Consider the following 17,537-nt stretch of genomic DNA (forward strand, 5'->3'; position numbering starts at 1 on the left):
GAGTAGTTGACTCCACTAGTAGAGACATAGATGTACTCATTGGAAGAATGATACACTGGACTGGACCCAAGTTGAAATTAATTCTTAATTCATTTTTGAATTGATTCACTTGTGACGTTCATGGAGTGACTTACCTAAATCCTGAGTTAGTCATTGACCATGCGTATGTAACTGATGTGCTTTGATATAAGTAGAGGCTTATGCTATAAAGATGATTGAGATGATAGCCAGTATGGTAGGTACATGACTCGTGTATGGCATGGCTTTACTAGCAACAATGAAATTCATAGCTCGATTAAATATTTAACGATATCCTCTCATTGGCATTGTTTGGATTGATTCATATGGAACGTGGCCATGGGTTGCTTGTTCTCGAATGAGCAATTTTGCCATAGCCATTAGTTGATAGTGATCATATTAATCATTAAGAAGACACACTGGTGACAATGAGATAAAAGAGGATTGTATTGAGTGAACGAATTTAACTTAAAGGAATCAAGAATATTATATGAGGGCAACACACATGACGAGGTCATTGGACAAAGTAGTTGGATGAATTACTTTCGTAAATAGTATACAATAAGGAGTTTTCAATCATGGTACTTCTTGTTAACTGACTTCATGATTAAGTAAATTGTGATTTATTGAAACAATACTTCTGGACATATGTAACATCCCATTTTAGTGGTGTCGTAAACGGTTATTTCGGAACCCATTTCTGATTATCGAGTCTGTAAATATTGTTATTAAATATTTTTGAGTCTATTATAGTATGATATTGAATTACGGTTTAGGAATTTTGTTGAATGGATAGTTAATTATGGTTTAAGGACTAAATCGTAAAAGTTGTAAAAATTTAATCACTACAAATTTTCAGTTTGCTAAGGGTTCAATATGGAAAATTACTCTTTTTATATGGAATGTTGGTGGTGGATGACAACATTTCCTACTTATTGTTGCTTAATCATGCTTAGTGATTAGTTAATTAAATTTAAAGCAATTAATTAAAGTTTACTATATTTTAATCCAAGTATGAAAGGAAAATTTTAAAGAAAAAAAGAAACATTTTCCTTTCAAGAGAAAAAAGTAGGGTTTCAAAATTTTCATGCTTTAGTGCTTGATTGGTAAGTGATTTTTAGTCTGTTTCTTGTAATTTTTATATTTTTGAGATCTCAAGAGCTTGATTTAACTAGCCCGGCTACTATTTTGCAAAACTATTAAAGTTTCCAAAATTTCCCATTAATGATTTCTTGAATTTTTTGATGTTATTTGGTTAGATTTTAAGCTTAGTAATGAAAAAGGACTAATTTGTAAAGTGAAAATAATTAGTTTTGAACATAGGAACTAAAGTGCAATAATTTCAAATTTGGCATGAACTTTCTGTAATTATAGGTTTTGGTGGTTTGTAAAAGGATGAAATTGAGATCAATTTTGAAATAGAGGCTCAAATTTGAAAGTTATAACAATTTCAGTTTTAGGGACTAAATTGAATAAAATGAAAAATTTGAGGGAACCTTTTAAAAATGAAATTAAAATGCCATATTTATATATTTGGATGTTATAGGACAATTGGAATTGGTAGATTGAAATTAAATAATCGTATAGGTCAAGACTTGAATCAAGTCGAGGATAATCAAGGAAAAGGAAAAAATAAATAGTCCCTATGATTCAAGTTGTTTGCTGAGTTTTGTTAAGTAAGTTCATATGGTATGGATATTTTTAATTTTTATATGTACTTGAATTATAATCTTTTTATATGTATGTATGTAATTTGAGTTATTTACAAATTGGTACAAAAAGGTGATATAATGATTGAATTGTAAAGAATGGTTAAACGAGTTAATTGTACCCGAGTAAATTTATTAAAGGATAGGATACAAATTTCATGCCAATAGGGATATTTGCACGCTTGTAAGGGTTTGCACTTAGATGCCTCTTTTAGCACTTTGGTGTCCTTTGATGTAGTGTAGTTACCCGTGTATCCAAATCTATTTATTATAGTTCATCGGGCTACTGGATTAGTTTAAAAGGGAAATGACATATAAGTGTTATGAGATTATGCTCAAATGACTATATGTATTTGGAATGATATGAATGATGTATATGTTTGATGTTTTTGATGGAATGGCACTGAATTGAATTGTAACCGCCCGCCCCAGCATGCATGCACCGGGGCTGAGAATCAATACTAAAACGAAAATCGAATGAGAATTACTACGTGCAGTGTCTGCAAGTGTGACAGGTTAATTGTAATATATTTGTACAACGAGGTACAAGAGTACTTTGAGAATCAAACCCATAAGAGTCGGCAAGTAAGAAAATTCTAGCTAATAGCATGCACATAAAGAGGTAGGTTGGTTGGCTTCAATGTGGTTGATTAATTATTGAATTAGCATAGTACGACGAACCATTAATTTGAAAATGATTAATCTAATTTCTAAGAAACTAAAAAAAGGATGAAATCGTAAAGTATGTAAAGTTGTAAGATTAAACAATCAATAACAAACTGTGGTTGGTTGACTTCAATGTGGTTGATTAATTATTGAATTAGAGATCTAAATTGTTTAAACTCCTAAATTGGTTCCATTTTACCTCTCGGTCTCAACTTTACCAACTTAGACAAATTAGTCTGGTTTATCTTTCGACCTCAGAAACTAATTCAAGACTAACGAATTGGTGCCTAATAAGATCTCCTCTCAATCTCACTTACTTAAATTTTCTCTTAAGGAACGTTAATCTTAAGTTTTGAGGTTAATTCAATTTAGTCCAATTTATTACAATTTAGTCCCTAACCCAAAAATTAGTTTACCCACATTTCCATTAATCAATTCCCTAGAATTTAGTTACCTATTAACATATCTAAACTAACAAACTTCAAATAAGCAAACATAATAACCCTAAATATTGAACTTAAGAAAGTAAGGATGAAAGATAAGATTTTTCTAAGAGAAACTTAACAACAATAAAAATGGCAGTAAGAGGAATAATCAAGAACACTAAAGCTATAATTTTAAACAAATGAGAGGTAAACAAGCTTAATGATATTAAACTAGAGATTAAAATGTGCTTATAACAGAGTTTAAGATGCTAGACATGTAAATAAACCTAAGCTACAGTAAAAACTAACTAATAAACCTAAGCTACAGTAAAAACTAACTTAACTAATTAAGAAAATGCAAGGAAAATAAAGAAGTTCCAGAAAAACTAAATCCTATAGCCATGGAGAAGAAAACTACCCTAAACCTACACTAAAAAATGAAAAAAACCTTAAAAACAAAAAGGTCTCTCTAACCTAAAACTACAACTTCCCCTTTTCTCTCAGCCAAAAGGGGCTTTTAAACTGATTACAACGCAGTTTTTAATGACTAAAATGCCTTTAGACATTATTTTTTAATTAGTGTTGGTGTTGTACAGAAACTACCCCAGCAATCATTTTTCTCCATATCAGGCAGCAATATTACAATACTCACGGCATCTTGAAATGGGGGTGAAGTTTGAAAACAAAATTAATTCCCAACGTCTCAATCTCAATTCTCAATCTTGAGAAAGCAAATTTCGAACATGGCTGGCATTGCCAAGTTTTATGACATGACAGTTGTAATGGGCCAAATTTGCCTGGGCCCAACAGACCCAAAAAATAAAACAAAATATAAAACCAAAACCAAAGACTAAAGTCCATTAAACTATCCAGTACCAAAATAATAAAAACCAATGACACAAATCCCTCACCCAATTACATTGGCCCAAAAGGCCCAAAAGTTTAAAGTTTTCAGAAAACCCTAACCCTAGGCCTAATGCTTGCGCCGCAACTAGCCTCTAGCGTCGCTCGTGCCTCCACGTCAACACGTTCGTACCACCACGGTACACAGCTAGCCTATAGCCTCTGTACCTACAAATCTAGGAAAATATAACACAACAGCAGCAAAGAAACAAACAAACTTTGTATATCTATAAAAGAATCACTAGCCATTTTGTATTTTTTTTTACGAAGCAATCAATAGAAAACAGAAATTAAAAGTCAAAAAGGTGATTTTTTATGATATTTTATTTGTTTTTGTTGGTAAAGAAATAAAACGAAGAAAACTTCCAGATCCTTCCGATTTGGATTTCTCTCCGGCGCCGAAAGCTTAGAACCCTTAGGGTTCAGTTTGGGGCTTGACAATGCGACGGTATTTAAAAGAAATCAAGCCTTTTGGGGTCCTTTTTCACTTTATTTTTTTTAAATAAAGGGGCGAACCATTCAAAAGGGGTTTGAAAAGGGGGACTTTTGAGCTCTTCGGCCACCGCGGACAGTGGTGCCGTCGTTGGTGGCTGGCGGTCGGCACTATGGACGGTCGGCAGCCCAATGACCTGAGCTAGGCCGGATTCTGAAAAGGGGGAGAGAGTTGAGAGCTTTATTTTTGTTTTTTTTTTAAGAGGGAGGGTTGAAATGAGAGTTTTAAGAAAATTTTGGGCTTTTATACAACCTTGAAACGACGCCGTTTCATTTGACCTTTCCAAACGCCAAAACGGCGCCATTTTAGAAGGCCGACCCGAACCCGACCCGCTCCAAGGGAAGGATGTGCATGTTTTTAACGGAAGGGCTAATTACCTTTTTAGCCCTTCCTTTTTTTATTATTTTGTAATCAAGTTTTTCTTATTTTTTAATTTTTACCTCATGATTTATTTCGATTTCAATTGGGTCCTCCCTGATACTACGCGTTTTGGAGGACAGGGTTATTTCCCACTTTGGTCCCTCCTTATTATTCGTGCATTTAGATTGGTCCTTTCTCTTTTTACTTGTTTCGAATTTGCCCCAAATCTCTGTTTTAAAGTTTAATTCAGTCCCTTTTTTGTTATTTTGGTTATTTCGTTATTAAATTAGTTAAATTAATATTTTTGCCACTATTATTATATTTCTTTTTGTTTCATTAATATTATTTGTTTCTTTTGTTTTATTTGTTTTATTTACTCATATTCTTTTATAATTTTCAACCAAATTATTTTTTATTATTTTACTCATTTATTTATTTAATCTTTTAATAATTAAAGATTCATTTATTTATGTTTTTTCATGTGCTCTTATATTTTACTATTATTACTATTATTATTTATTTAGATATTTTATTACAAATTATGTCCTTAATTTTATTTTTACTTTAACTTGAGTCCTTGTTCTCTATATTTTTACAAATTATTTTCCTTATATTTATTTGTGTAGTTGTTTCTTTGTCTTTATGATTGTATCGGCATTGTTCTTTATGCGTGAGTGTCGTTGATATTATCGTTGCCATTATTTATTTTATTTATTTTTTGATGGTTCTCATTAATGTTAAAATAGTGTATATAATGTGATTCTTATGTGTTGTTTTATTAATATATTCATTGTTGTCCTTTGCTAATACGACATTTCATTCGCATATCATTTTAAAAAATTACATTAACTCGTAAAAAAGGGAAAACTTTAAAAAAATCGATAATATTTTGCATTTTAGAAATTCGAGAAAATTGTGCTTTAACTTATAGTGTTTCGATTTTTCTCGTTAAACCTAAATAGCTAAATATTCGTCCAAATTTCAAAATATACGTTTTCTTAATAAAAATAAATGCCATATTCGGTGTTTAGAAACTCGAAAAGGTCATGCCCTAACTTACGGGGTTTCGATTTTTCTCGTTGGATCTAAACAACCGAATAACCTTTTAAAAACCAAAGCACAACTTTTAAAATAAAGCAATTAAAAGGAAAACTCATTTTCGAGGATTTAAATGTCGTGTCCTAACTTACGGGATGTGAGATCTTGTTATCTCGAGACAAGAAGGCCTTAAATACTCGTTTTAATCTATTCAAGTTTTTCTATCAACACTAATAAAAAAGGGATTGTATTTTAAATTCTTTTCGAGTTTTCAACTTTCGACACTAAGACTTTAATTAATCAATTAGGTATCAATTTTGGGCATTACGAGGGTGCTAACCCTTCCTCGTGCATAACCGACTCCCGAACCTGTTTTTTTCTTGAATTTCGTAGACCAAGATCATTGTTTTAGTAAATCAAAATATTTTATTAAAATAATCAAATTACGAGGTGATCCGATCACACCTCATAAAAATGATTGGTGGCGTCTCCCATTTTTCGTTTCTTTTTAAATAAAAGTCGACCCCTTTTAAAAAAAATGGTTTCGACAATCGTCTATTATTAGTTGGAATTTTTTTTATCAAATATAACATTTTGGTGTAAAATGGGTAACAGAAGAATAGTGTCCATATTATTTGTGACCAAAATAAGTTCATGTACCAATTTCAAAAAAAATGGTATAATTTTGGTATTAATTTGTAGGTTAAGCCTTTCCTTTAAAATAGAGTTAATGGTTTAACTAACAGAGATATCAACTTTGGGAAAATAGTATAATTTAGGTACTAATTTGTGGGTTACATTTTTTTTAAAGGCTTTATTCATAATTTAGCCCTTAAATTATACTCATTTTCTCACTTTGGAACTTAAACTTTTTTATCCCATTTCGGTACCTGAACTTATCGCTACCCATTTCAGTACCTAAAAGCTAACAACATCAAAAAAACTGCCCAATTAGAATGCCACATCTTCAATGACATGGTAGATTGAACGATTATGTGGCATGTTGATCGAGCATTGGTCAATCTTAATTAGTTGTTGACAGGTCAAAAAATCATTAAAAGATATTTAGAAATTAGAAAATTATTTAAAAAACTTGAAAAAATTATTAACTAATTATAAAAATTAGTAAAAATATTTAGAAAATTTTAAAATTTGTTTTAAAATATATAAATTATTTAAAAATTTTAAAATTTTAAAAATTTTGAAATTTTGTTAAAAATTATAAAACTGTAATTCTTTTTAAAATGTAAAAACATTAAATAATTTAAAATATTGTGAAAATCATTAAAAATAAAAAATGATTAAAATTGTAAAAATAATAAGATTTTAAAAAATTATGAAAATTATTATGATAAAGATGGCAATATTTGTTCAAATAAAGAGATTGAAGATTCATCCTTACGCCCATAGGTTGACAATGATAAGTTTTGGTTAATTAGGCCTCAGTATAATTAACATTTTTAGCAAATGAATTAAACTTTAAATTAGAAAAAGAAAAACATTGAATTAGAATATTAGAAGCTAGTTTTTAAAAAATTGTAAAAACATTATAATTTAAAAATTATAATTTTACAATTTCTTAAAATTCTTGTGATTTTCATAATCTTTAAATAATGATAGCAATTTTAAAATTATTAATGATTTTCATAATTTTTATGTTTTTAAAAATTTGCAATTTTATAATTTTTACAAGTTTTTATTTTCTAAACAATTTTTACAAATTTTAAGAATTTTTATAACTTTTAAAATTTTTAAGTGTACATATCACTTGGCGGATTTAGTTTTAAGTGCGTCATTTGGATGACATCCTCTTGAGGAGATGTCATCGTCCTTGAATCAGCTTGTTCTAGCAGCAGACTGGGAGTCGCAGTTCCACGGCTTTGTCCAGTTAGCAATTAGGCATTGCCTACTCTTTTCTACTAAAAAACAGTTTATATATATATTTTAAATAATTTTTAAAATTTCTAAATAATGTTTCACTAATTTTATAATTTTTACATTCTAAAACAATTTTTACGATTTTAAATTATTTTTAATGATTTGTTGAACGGTCAATAATTTGTCAATGTGAGTGAATCAATTGGTCAACTCTAATCAACATCTGATCAATACTTGATTAACTTGTTATATCATAGGTTAATGTGTCACATCATCAATTAATCTGCCATCCCATGGATGACGTGGTGCATTTTGATTGGCCAACTTTTTAAATGTTGTTATCTTTTAGGTACCAAAATAGGAAATAATGCAAAATTTAAATACCAACATAAGAAAAAAATTAGGTACCAAAATAAAAAATGTGTATAGTTTAAAGACTAAATTGTAAATAAAACCTTTAAAAGATTATCTAAAAATTATTATTTTAATTATACTATTTTTCTACCCAATTAAATCTATTTTAAAAGAAAAGCTTAACCCATAAATTAATAGTAAACTGTACATTTTTCTCAAGTTGGAGCATAAATAATTTTATATATTTTAAAATAAATTTAAAATTTCTAAATAATTAATATAATTTTTATATTTTTACAATTTCTTTTCATTTCTAAACAAAATTTTACAAATTTAAATATTTTTTAATGATTTTTTGACAAATCAATGGTATGTTAACTTTGAATCAATGGTCGATTAATATTGGTCAATACTGATTAACATCTAATAAAAATTGGTCAATATACTATGTCATTAGTCAATTTATCATGTCATTAATCAATCATTATATTATCAATGATTTGTCATTCTCTAATTCATTAATTTTTTAAAATAGCTTATTTTTGAAATAAAACGGATAATAACTTAAAATTTAATTAATAAAATGGGATAAAAATAAAACAAAAGAAAATTAGAGGTTAAATTATGAATAAAACCTTTTAAAATAGAGTGAATGGTTTGATTTACTAGGTAATTAGAATTGGTGGGTTAAGCCTTTGCTAAAGCGTTTCTTTTTTTTTTTTTTTTTTTTTTCTCAAATCTATGTATATGGAATTGTGGGTTAAGCTTCTTTTTTATACTTTCCCTTAGCTAATTGCTGTTGCAATTCTCAGAGAATCTCTTCACTCTCTATCCATTCATCGGAACCGTTAACGGCGCCTGCACCGGTGAGGTAGGCTTTTGATTCCTTTATACCTCAAGATTTTGCTTATATCTTCGAGAAATCAGTAGCAATTTCTCAGTTAAATAAGCGTTGAATTCCTTCAATTTACCCTCAGAATTTCTATCCTTTTAACTCTTCCATGTAATTCTTTACTTCCATTCGATCCAAATAACTTAAGCTTCGTCGCTTTGGATTGCATCTGAAATTTTGTTGAAGTTGTTTGATAATAGTTTCCGTCATGATTTGCTGGATAAATTGCTTTATTGGTTCAAAAAGCACCAGTGAATTAAGTAAGACGATAAGGTTTAGATCTTGTGGTTTCTCACTTCTTTCTGATAATGATATAGAATTATGCTTTCATGGCGTTATATTGAGAAATATAAGTTGCTTTTGACGGAAATTTTGAATTATAAATTAGATGGTTTCAACATTTCCTTAAAGGTATTTAATCATTGTAATGACTTTCGCCATGAAGTTGGATTTCCCATTTTTCAATTCATAGGTTAAGAGGTATGAACTGGGTTCAACGCAAGATCTTTCTATACAATGTCACCTTTGGACTCTACATGTTGGATTGGTGGGAGCGTTGCCTTTTCAGTATCCTTTTTTCTGTTTCTCTTGCCTGAAGAGATCCAATCTGTCTCAGGATTTGCACACTTCAAAGGTGGTTGAAGTATTTTTTTGTTCACCTATTACCTAACAAAAGTCAAAGTATGGTCATTTTTTTAAGCCTGTGACCAGATTATACTGATATTGTTATACAAGGAGCTGTCTTGCGTTGTCTAGTATTTTCTGATCGGTTGTGTCATCAATTTAACTCTTCCCGATGTTTAATTTAATGACGTTTTAGACATTGGTATTTCAAGAAACTTTGGCTTCCTTTTCTGTGAGTTTAGAATAGCGGCAGAGGATCCTATTAGCTTATTTGTGCATCACAACAGTTTTTATGTCTTTGTACCATTTTCATATACCATTTGTCAGTTCCTAAACCATGGAAGATATGTTGGTCATTGTGTTGATGTGGTTCATCTTCTACAACAGCTCACGATATGTAACTGTGTTCTTGAAGGGGTAAAATCCTTAGCCTTACTGTCTGGCACTATTCATTGAATATTTTGGTTGAACTATTGAAAAAGCTCCCGAACTTTATAAGTTATATAAGCTTCTATACATTCATTGAACTTAAATTATTCCTTTTCTTTTTGTTTGTACTCCAATAAGCCCTTATATCAAATAAAGTATTACTTAAAGCTAACGGCTTATCTAGTTATAAGTTGAAAATTAAAGGCTTCTTTGGTAAAATTAAAGATTAAGTGTTTTGAGTGCAAATAACAGATTAAGGCCTTACTTCTGTGTAATGAAAGTATATGGGCTTAAATAAAGTTAAAAAATTTAGGGGTTTTGTTCCAGCTAGATATTTTTGGTGCTATAGGCAGAAAAAATTGTCTAGAGCTTGGCTTCCCTTCATCTAAATCTTTTTTAATCTTTACAATATTGTACCTTGTTTGTGACAAAAATGTAGTTTTGAGTTCTTTCTAGCTTAGGGTTCTTTTTCTTCTTTGCACCTTCTTGATGAATTTAATGCTAATTTTTTGTTTTAATCTTTACTGTTTTGTAAATAATTTGAAAAAAAAATGTGGATCATGGAATTTTTATAAGCTTGTTAGTGATTATTGAAGCTGGTTCCTTTCTCCTTGAAACTTGAAAGATCTTATAGATTTCTTGAATCAAGATGGGATATTAATGTTCTTTCCTTCCTGGTTGTCCTATAGATGTGGATATCACAAATGATGTTTTGAAATGTAGTTTTGAGTTTATATACTGCATAGGCGTAATTTACATTTGGAGAGTGCTTTTTATGTCAGTGATGCTTCAGAAGGTTGGAACTGTGTGTGCTACACTGTTGTATCCCTTGCTAAAACTTTACCGGTAATTTTCTGTTTTCGGATATTCTTTGAAAAACCCTGATACGTATGTCTTTCCTTAACTGTTAGTCATCGACCACTATAGTGCATGCGGTCATATTTAATGCTACTTTTTGCCCTAAATTTCAGGCATTTATCTTAAGGTTTGGAGTTGCGTTGCTATGATGATACGAGTTTCAAAATGTTCAAATTGCTTGGTTAAAAATCTAAATTGATGTGGATTTGCAATTTTGCATGCTACGATGTTAGGATGCAGTGAACCGGTGCACGTGTCCCCTGTATTCTACACTATTTTCGTGGCTTTCACTGGCAAAAACTTGAGAACATTGGCCCTGCTGTAGTTACTGTTGGAAGTGCTCTAACGCGCATGCTTTTGAATTCCACTTAAAGTATTCAGATTGAGATGGTTTTTATGTCAAAAGTTACGTTTCACCGCAATCTTAAATGCTAAATGTGTAATTTTTTTCGGTTTTTGATTCAATAGTCGGTTTCTGAACCATAATGTAGCAATATTACATTTTTCTTCTTTGAGTTTTACCATTGGCTTTACCTTTTTCTTTTTTTTTCTTTTTTTGGTTTCCTTTGGACGATACAAAGCGTAAGAATGTTGATATTGTCGAAACTAATTTTTTTGAAAAATGAGGATCGACTTCAAAAATAAATTATGGAGTCGCCACCAATCTTTTTTGTTTAGGTGTGATCGGGCCATCCTGTGATGGATCATTTTAATAAAACATTTTGGTTTATTAAAATAACGTTTTTGGTCTACGAAAAACTAGAAAACGGATTCGGGAGTTGGTTATGCGCGAGGAAGGATTAGTACTCTTGCAATGCTCAAAATTTGGTACCGTATTGATCAATTTATGCCCTTAATGTCGAAAATTTGGAAAAAGATTTTAAAACGTAACTCCTTTATAAACGTTTAAATATTTTGAATTGGATATTGAGATTCTCTTGCTCAGAAGGAATAAAATATCATATCCAGCACGGTAAGATACAACACTTCGAACCCTCGATACAAGATCATCTCATGATTTTCAAAACTTATGCATTTGAAATTTCAAAAGGATATTTAGCTATTTGGTTAAATGGTAAATCGAAATCCAGCACGATTGGGCATGATTTCTCGAATTTCCAAACACGAAATATTGCCTCATTTTAAGAAAACATGGATGAAATTTCAAAGGATATTCAGTTATTCGGTTGAACGGAAAATCGGAACCCAGCACGGTAAGGCACGATTTCTCGAACTTCCAAACACGAAATATTGTCTTATTTTGAAAAACTTTCAAATAATCAATTTTAAAACCGACTTCAAATGGTTAAGAATAGGAATGAGCCGACCAATACTAATTAAAACGTTGAAATTTGAGTTCGATGCTATAATAAAAAAACAAAGTTACAAACATGGAATACGGATTAAATATTATAAAAATGAGTAACCGTAATATGAAATTTGAAAGGAACGAGTTTAGGTGCATACAACGGCAACATATCATATATTATACATATACTAATATTAACGTTTGAAGGCTAATGAATTTAAAACAAATTTAAAGAAATATCAAGTAAATTAACACAAAATACATGTAACAAGTTTTCTAAAACAAATAAACAAATGAATGATACAAAGGAAATACAAGTTAGAATTATCAATATGCCAACAATTAATTATATACATAAAACTTGGAATCAATAATTTACATGAAAGTTCAAAATAGACAAAGAAAATGAAAATAAAAATAATAATGTGAAATCATAGTGCATGGAAAAAATAATGTATGTAAAAATAATATATTCAAAATAATATATGCATATAAATAAATAATACACATGAAATGAAAAAAAACTTAATATAAATAATATATACATAAATAAATTTGAAAGAAGACCTATATACATATATATATATATATATATATATATATATATATATATATAAATACATTTAAAAGAAAATATTTACATGAAATAACCTGAAATCAATGATATGAATTTAGAATTAAAATGTAAATGTATGTACAATAGCATTAAAATATTTTTAGAATACAGAAAAATATAAAAGAAGACTTTAAAATAATAATTTTATAATTTAAAAAAATAAAAACAAAGTAAATTATCAAAGTACTTTAAAATGTATATAAAAAAACATTAAAAGATGAATGCTAAATGAATTTAAAAAAATGAATTATACAAATTAAAATAAGAAAAAGATCTTAATTGAAACAAACTCAAACTAAAAGGGTTAATAAATAAAATAAATCATTGAAACAAAATCAAGGGCTAAAATACAATGAGCGCAAATCAAAGAGGACTAAAAAACAAATAGATCAAATGCCAAAACGAAATGTTTAACCGCGGACCAATTTGAAACTGCGTGCAAATTCTAGGGGAAAATTAAAAAAAAAAGAAATCTGAACGGGACTCAATCAAATAGCACCAAAACAAGAAGGGACCAAACGCGAAAATTCTCCATTCAGAAGCAAAACGCGAGGATCCCCCATTGCGGGTCGGGTCAACGCGCGAGTCTGCTCCCTCCCAAACGGTGCCGTTTTAGTTTGATTACTTAACCCAAAAAATCTACTCAAAGAATACTTTTAACCCTTTTTTTTTAAAAAAAACCTTAAACTCTCTCTTCTCCCTCACTTTCCCCTTGCTTCTAGCCAAAAAAAAAAGAGAGGCTAATACCAAGCCTTCAATCGCCCGCTGGAAACCATCAAAGCAAGGCCCTCCAACGGTGTGAGCATGATGCGCGGTAAGCCTCTTCTCCTCTCTCTGATCCGTTGCAGGTGTTGTGGGTCCAAATGGAAAAAAGGAAAAAGAGGAAAAACAGAGCAAAATTATAGTAAATAATCACGTTTGAAATATTCTTGGTTGCTTTCTATTGATTTTTGTATGTTTTTCGTGTACAATTTCTCTCAAAAAAAAAGAAAAGACTTCCCTTTTACCATTAAAAATCGAAGGCTTTTATAGCCAAAATACAAGCAGTTTCTACTATTTTTGCTCATGTTGTAGGTCGTGAAGACATGAAAGTGGAGCATACGAACGTGGGGTAGGCAACGCGTGAGACGGGGATTGTGCGAGGGGCGTGCGTGGAGGCTGCTGGTGAAGGCCGCGGCATGAAGCAAAAGGAGACCTAGGGTTTCTGAAACCCCCAAAGCTTTGGGCCTATCGGGCCTTTATATTTTTATTTTTTTGGGCCTAAATCTGGACTGTTATGTTTTTTATTTTATTGTTTTGTATGTGTACGGGCCCGGACAAAATTTGGGCATTACAGATATCATGTGATGCTGTTGTTTATATAGAATCATATGTAGTCATTGGTATTATAAGATCATTATATTCTCTATTATACAAAATCTCTTTTAATGTAATTTGTTCTCAATGCAGGTGGAATTGACTTCATCTTTCTAGCCTTAACTCTTTTTTTAATGTAAATTGTTTCTCAATTTTAGTGGTACTAACTTCATCCTTCTAGGACGGCTTTGGTTTTTTTTTTTTAATGTAATTTCAAAGAGTTTGTGATAATTTGGTTATTGGTTTTTCCATACAATTTTTGAGTTTTAGGTTTCTTTTTTAACTTTGCTTTGAGAAATTGGTTTTGTTTTATGCTTTTTTAATGTTATTCGATGAAGTTTCATCGTTTTCTTAAATATTTCTTTAAAAAGTAAAATTTCAATTAAATAAAAAATAGCTTATTAGTAATAAAGGCTATTAGCAAAAACAATGAAAATTTTGCATTCAATTGAGCCTATAAAAGTGAAAAATTAACCAATCACACCTCTTTGTTAACATTTGTTGATATGGTTGATACATCAATCCCACAATGAAATGTGGCGTCCACGTGTACATGGTAAGATGCAACTTCACTGAATATTTTAAAAAATAAAAATCCTAAAATAAATTATTTTAAAAATAATTATTTAAAAAAATCACATTTTGCCACATATACATTGGATGCTATGTGTTGTTTGATTGGTCTATTAACCAGCAAAATTTGACGGTCAAACTTGATTTACATTAATGGAGGAGTTTGATTAATTAATTTTTCATCTTTAAAAGCTGAATTGTGTACAAAATTTTCATGAGAGCTTAATTGATTTTTTGCTGAGATCCTTTTTTACTATTAAGCCTAAAAACTTAATATTTTTTGTAGTATTTTTTAATTTATTATTATAAACTATTTTAAATATGGACAATGTTAAATTTAGCCTCCAACGATTACATCTTTTGTCAATTTGTCTTTTATTTTTTTTAGTTAAATTTGGTCCTTAACCTCTTAAAAAGAGTCAAATTATTTTTTAACTAAAATACTGACTAAAACATTAATCTTTTAACGATGTTGCCATGAAAACTCGTGTGGCAATTCACATATATTTCATGCTAACATGTTACTATTTATCTTATATATCATATCAATAAATAATATAAAAATATTAAAAATATATAAAAATCGTAAATATTCAAAAGAAGAAGAAGCATGAAGTACATATGGATTGCTATAAAGGCATGTTTAAAAATTTTAAGTTTGAGTTAGTATTTTAGTTAAAAAACAATTTAATTTTTTTGAAAAGTTGATGGTCAAATGACGTTTTTAAAGGTTGATGATCAAATTTATCTTAAAAGGTCAAATTAATAAAATATATAATGTTAAATATTTTTAAATATAAAGTGTTTATTTTATATTAGTTTAAGGGTAAAAAAGCCCATACTATAAAAATAAAAAGGCAATTAAGTAAATAGAAAAAGTTCATACTATTGAGTTCTTAATTACTCTAAAAAATTAACTGGCTCTTTTGTTAGTGGAAAACGTCAATTCGGTTTAAATGTTAATGATATTAATATGATATGTCACATCAATAAAATTTAAATTTTTTAAAAAGTAAAAAATATTTTAAAATTAATTTAAAATATACATCTAGAATGAATTGAACAAATGGTTGTCTATATTCCTTCAAGGTTAGTGCAAAATTATAAAAAAAAATTATAAGAATTGTAATTTATAACAAAGCAATACAAATGTTCAAAAAAAGAAAAGAAAAGAAAAAAACAAACTTTTGTTGTTGTCAACCCCCTCCTTGACTTGGATTGGGCGAAAAGCAGCATGCGAATGATAAATGTTGATGGTATGATGAACAACATTAATAGTGTTCAACTAAATTTTCTGTCAACAAGTTACTAATTAATATTGTATACATATTTGGTCGTTTTATAATTTCTTCCTAAAGGTTTATAAAAATATTAATTAGCTTAATATTTTTAGATTTATAGAATAAATTATAATTTCTTTGTAAAGGTTTACAATTTTTTACATATTCAAATAATTATTAATATTTTTACAAATTATATTTTTTTATAGTTTGCAATTACTATAATAAATTTGGATATCATTTTATCTTGCTTCATTTGAACTTGGACAACTGTTTATCTAGATTTATTTTAGATTACAATTTTATTAATTTTTATTATAAATTATTAATATTTTTAAAATTATTACATATTTATTTTATAATATCTAATATTTTTATAATTTAAAAAACATTTTTCTTGAATGAATCTGGACAAACTTGTATCCGTGTTCATTCTAGATGTATATTTCTATTAATTTTAAAATATATTTTTTTAATTTTTAAAATTTTAAATTTTGCTGATGTGGCATGTCACATCGTTGTCGCTTTGTTATGTCAGTATACCACATCAGCATCATTTGCCATGTTAGCATCGTTAACGATCAAACCGATCAACTAATAGTTTTCGTTAATGAAAGGGTTAAATTAATTTTTTTAAGGATTATTAAAGACTCAATAAGCTAAACTTCTTTCCTAAGGGTTTAAATACTTTTTTTTCTACTAAGGGTTTTTACCCTAAGACTTTTTATATTATAAAAGTTAAAATTAATTATAAATTAAATAAAAATAAAAAATGTTTGGCTTCCAATAATCATGATTTTTAAATTATAAACTAAAGTCAGTTCAAACATTGTTGGTTTGGATTGATTTTCAGTTACATCCTTCATCTTCTCTAAGTTCTTTTTTTCTTTAAAAGAATTGATCATAGTAAGGGTTAATTTGGCATTGCTATTGCGGTTGAGAAATACTTTTAAAAAGTTCGTTTTGAAAAAAATGTTTTAGAAAGTATTGTAAAAAAATATGGTTTGTTAATTTATAGTGATTGACGTTACTATAAAAAAATTATGGTGAGAAATTAAAATGTTTATTTTTAGACTTAATATTGAAAATTTAAAATAAATTAATTTAGATACTATTTAAATAATTTAATATAATTGTACATAAAATATATATTTTTAATAATTAATAATTTATTTATAAAATTAATTATACATGAAATGTTTTTGAAATTTAAATATAATATTAAATATTTTAATATAATTATGCATAAAACATAAAATAATCTAAAATTTTAAAAAATTAATATAAATTAAAATATTTTGATAACAGCGCTTTTTTCAATCCTAAAATCCAAGCGTTTGGCACTTTTTTAAGGTTGGAAAGCAGTTTTCCGCCCCGAAAAGCATTGTGGAACGCCCTTAAGTTAATAACTATTATGAGCCTTTTTGGCATTGAAATGTAACTACCCAAAAAATTCTATTTATTGAATTTACCCAAAAATTGAAAATGTGGTGAACAAGAAATCTGACTTGATCACTTGTTATAATTAAACTGAGAATTGAAAGTCTTTTTGGTCAAATATCCAATAGTTATAAGTAAAGAGTTAAATTACACCATTACTCATTACACTATGGGTAAATTTTCATTTTGGTCACTTAATTAAAATAAGTTACAATTTGAGCACTAAAATTTTTGAAATTGTTTTTCTTTAGTCACTCAATCGGTAAGTTGCACTTTTTTAGTTGGTATAATAATTTTAGTCCACTACTTTTTATAT

The 17,537-nt window shown here is 28.7% G+C and overlaps 1 protein-coding gene across 4 annotated transcripts; it reads left to right on the plus strand.

Annotated features, from left to right (window-relative positions):
• Positions 1–8,495: 8,495 nt before the first annotated feature.
• LOC108480763 (uncharacterized) lies at positions 8,496–11,168 on the plus strand. 4 transcript variants are annotated; one of them, XM_017783860.2, is made up of 6 exons: positions 8,496–8,715; positions 9,209–9,303; positions 9,705–9,777; positions 10,572–10,635; positions 10,761–10,774; positions 10,881–11,168. In XM_017783860.2, exons 2-6 carry the CDS (start codon positions 9,219–9,221, stop codon positions 10,888–10,890), a joined length of 246 nt encoding a protein of 81 aa, XP_017639349.1. In that variant the 5' UTR covers positions 8,496–8,715; positions 9,209–9,218; the 3' UTR covers positions 10,891–11,168. The 4 variants fall into 4 exon arrangements, with proteins under 4 accessions (XP_017639349.1, XP_052875560.1, XP_017639348.1 ...); XM_053019600.1 differs by lacking the exon at positions 10,761–10,774 and having other exon boundaries at positions 9,182–9,303; XM_017783859.2 differs by having other exon boundaries at positions 10,761–11,168.
• Positions 11,169–17,537: the final 6,369 nt, after the last annotated feature.

Source organism: Gossypium arboreum, chromosome 1, assembly GCF_025698485.1.
Source record: "Gossypium arboreum isolate Shixiya-1 chromosome 1, ASM2569848v2, whole genome shotgun sequence".
Taxonomy (NCBI): domain Eukaryota; kingdom Viridiplantae; phylum Streptophyta; class Magnoliopsida; order Malvales; family Malvaceae; genus Gossypium; species Gossypium arboreum.